Source organism: Apaloderma vittatum, unplaced genomic scaffold (genome assembly GCF_000703405.1).
Source record: "Apaloderma vittatum isolate BGI_N311 unplaced genomic scaffold, ASM70340v1 scaffold5925, whole genome shotgun sequence".
Taxonomy (NCBI): Eukaryota; Metazoa; Chordata; class Aves; order Trogoniformes; family Trogonidae; genus Apaloderma; species Apaloderma vittatum.
In genome coordinates, this window is record NW_009716416.1 from 85770 (window position 1) to 86307 (window position 538).

A 538-nucleotide genomic window follows, 5' to 3' on the forward strand; every position below is an offset into this window, starting at 1 on the left:
AGGCGACCCCCAGTAAGTACCAGTATAGAGGTTAACAGCTGTGGGTAAAATAGAAATGTGTACAGGAGGAAGCTTGAGCATGGAGACATTCCCTGGGGCAGGTGTATAAAAGATTTGAGGGGAAAAAAAAAAGGAGGGATTAAATTAAAAAGGAATTTTCTCATCCTGGGCACATCAAATTACTGAATGTTAGCTGCTCAACTGCCCTGCCTGTGACAGTCGTGCTATCAAAAATGGATGCGATCCCAGGGACCGAAATGTCTTCAGGCAACAAGAAGGGATGAGGATGGAATAGGTGAAATGAGAGCCCCTGTGACCTTCTAGTGACAAACAGCCAAAGGACAGGCCTCTGGGCAGAGCAATGAGCCAACCCCATCACCGCTCACAAGGATCCGGTAACCACAGCAATTTCCACTGCACCCAAAAACATAATTTGCCCTCACCCCGCCACGGCCGAGGGACCCACATGAAGGCACCAGGGAGGTTTGGCTGCTGCTTCCCAGGCTGCTGCCGCGGCGTCAGCGTCCCCAAGCGGCCC

At 51.5% G+C, this 538-nt stretch overlaps 1 protein-coding gene across 1 annotated transcript in view; it reads left to right on the forward strand.

The window, feature by feature from the left end:
* Positions 1-538, forward strand: part of LOC104274006 (collagen alpha-1(V) chain-like) — a gene marked incomplete at its 5' end in the record, with an annotated part of 103309 nt that overhangs the window by 82448 nt on the left and 20323 nt on the right. Inside the window, 1 exon segment of the mRNA XM_009869515.1 lies at positions 1-22. This exon segment is cut by the window's left edge and continues 113 nt beyond it. Within this exon segment, the coding sequence (XP_009867817.1) occupies positions 1-22 (22 nt within the window).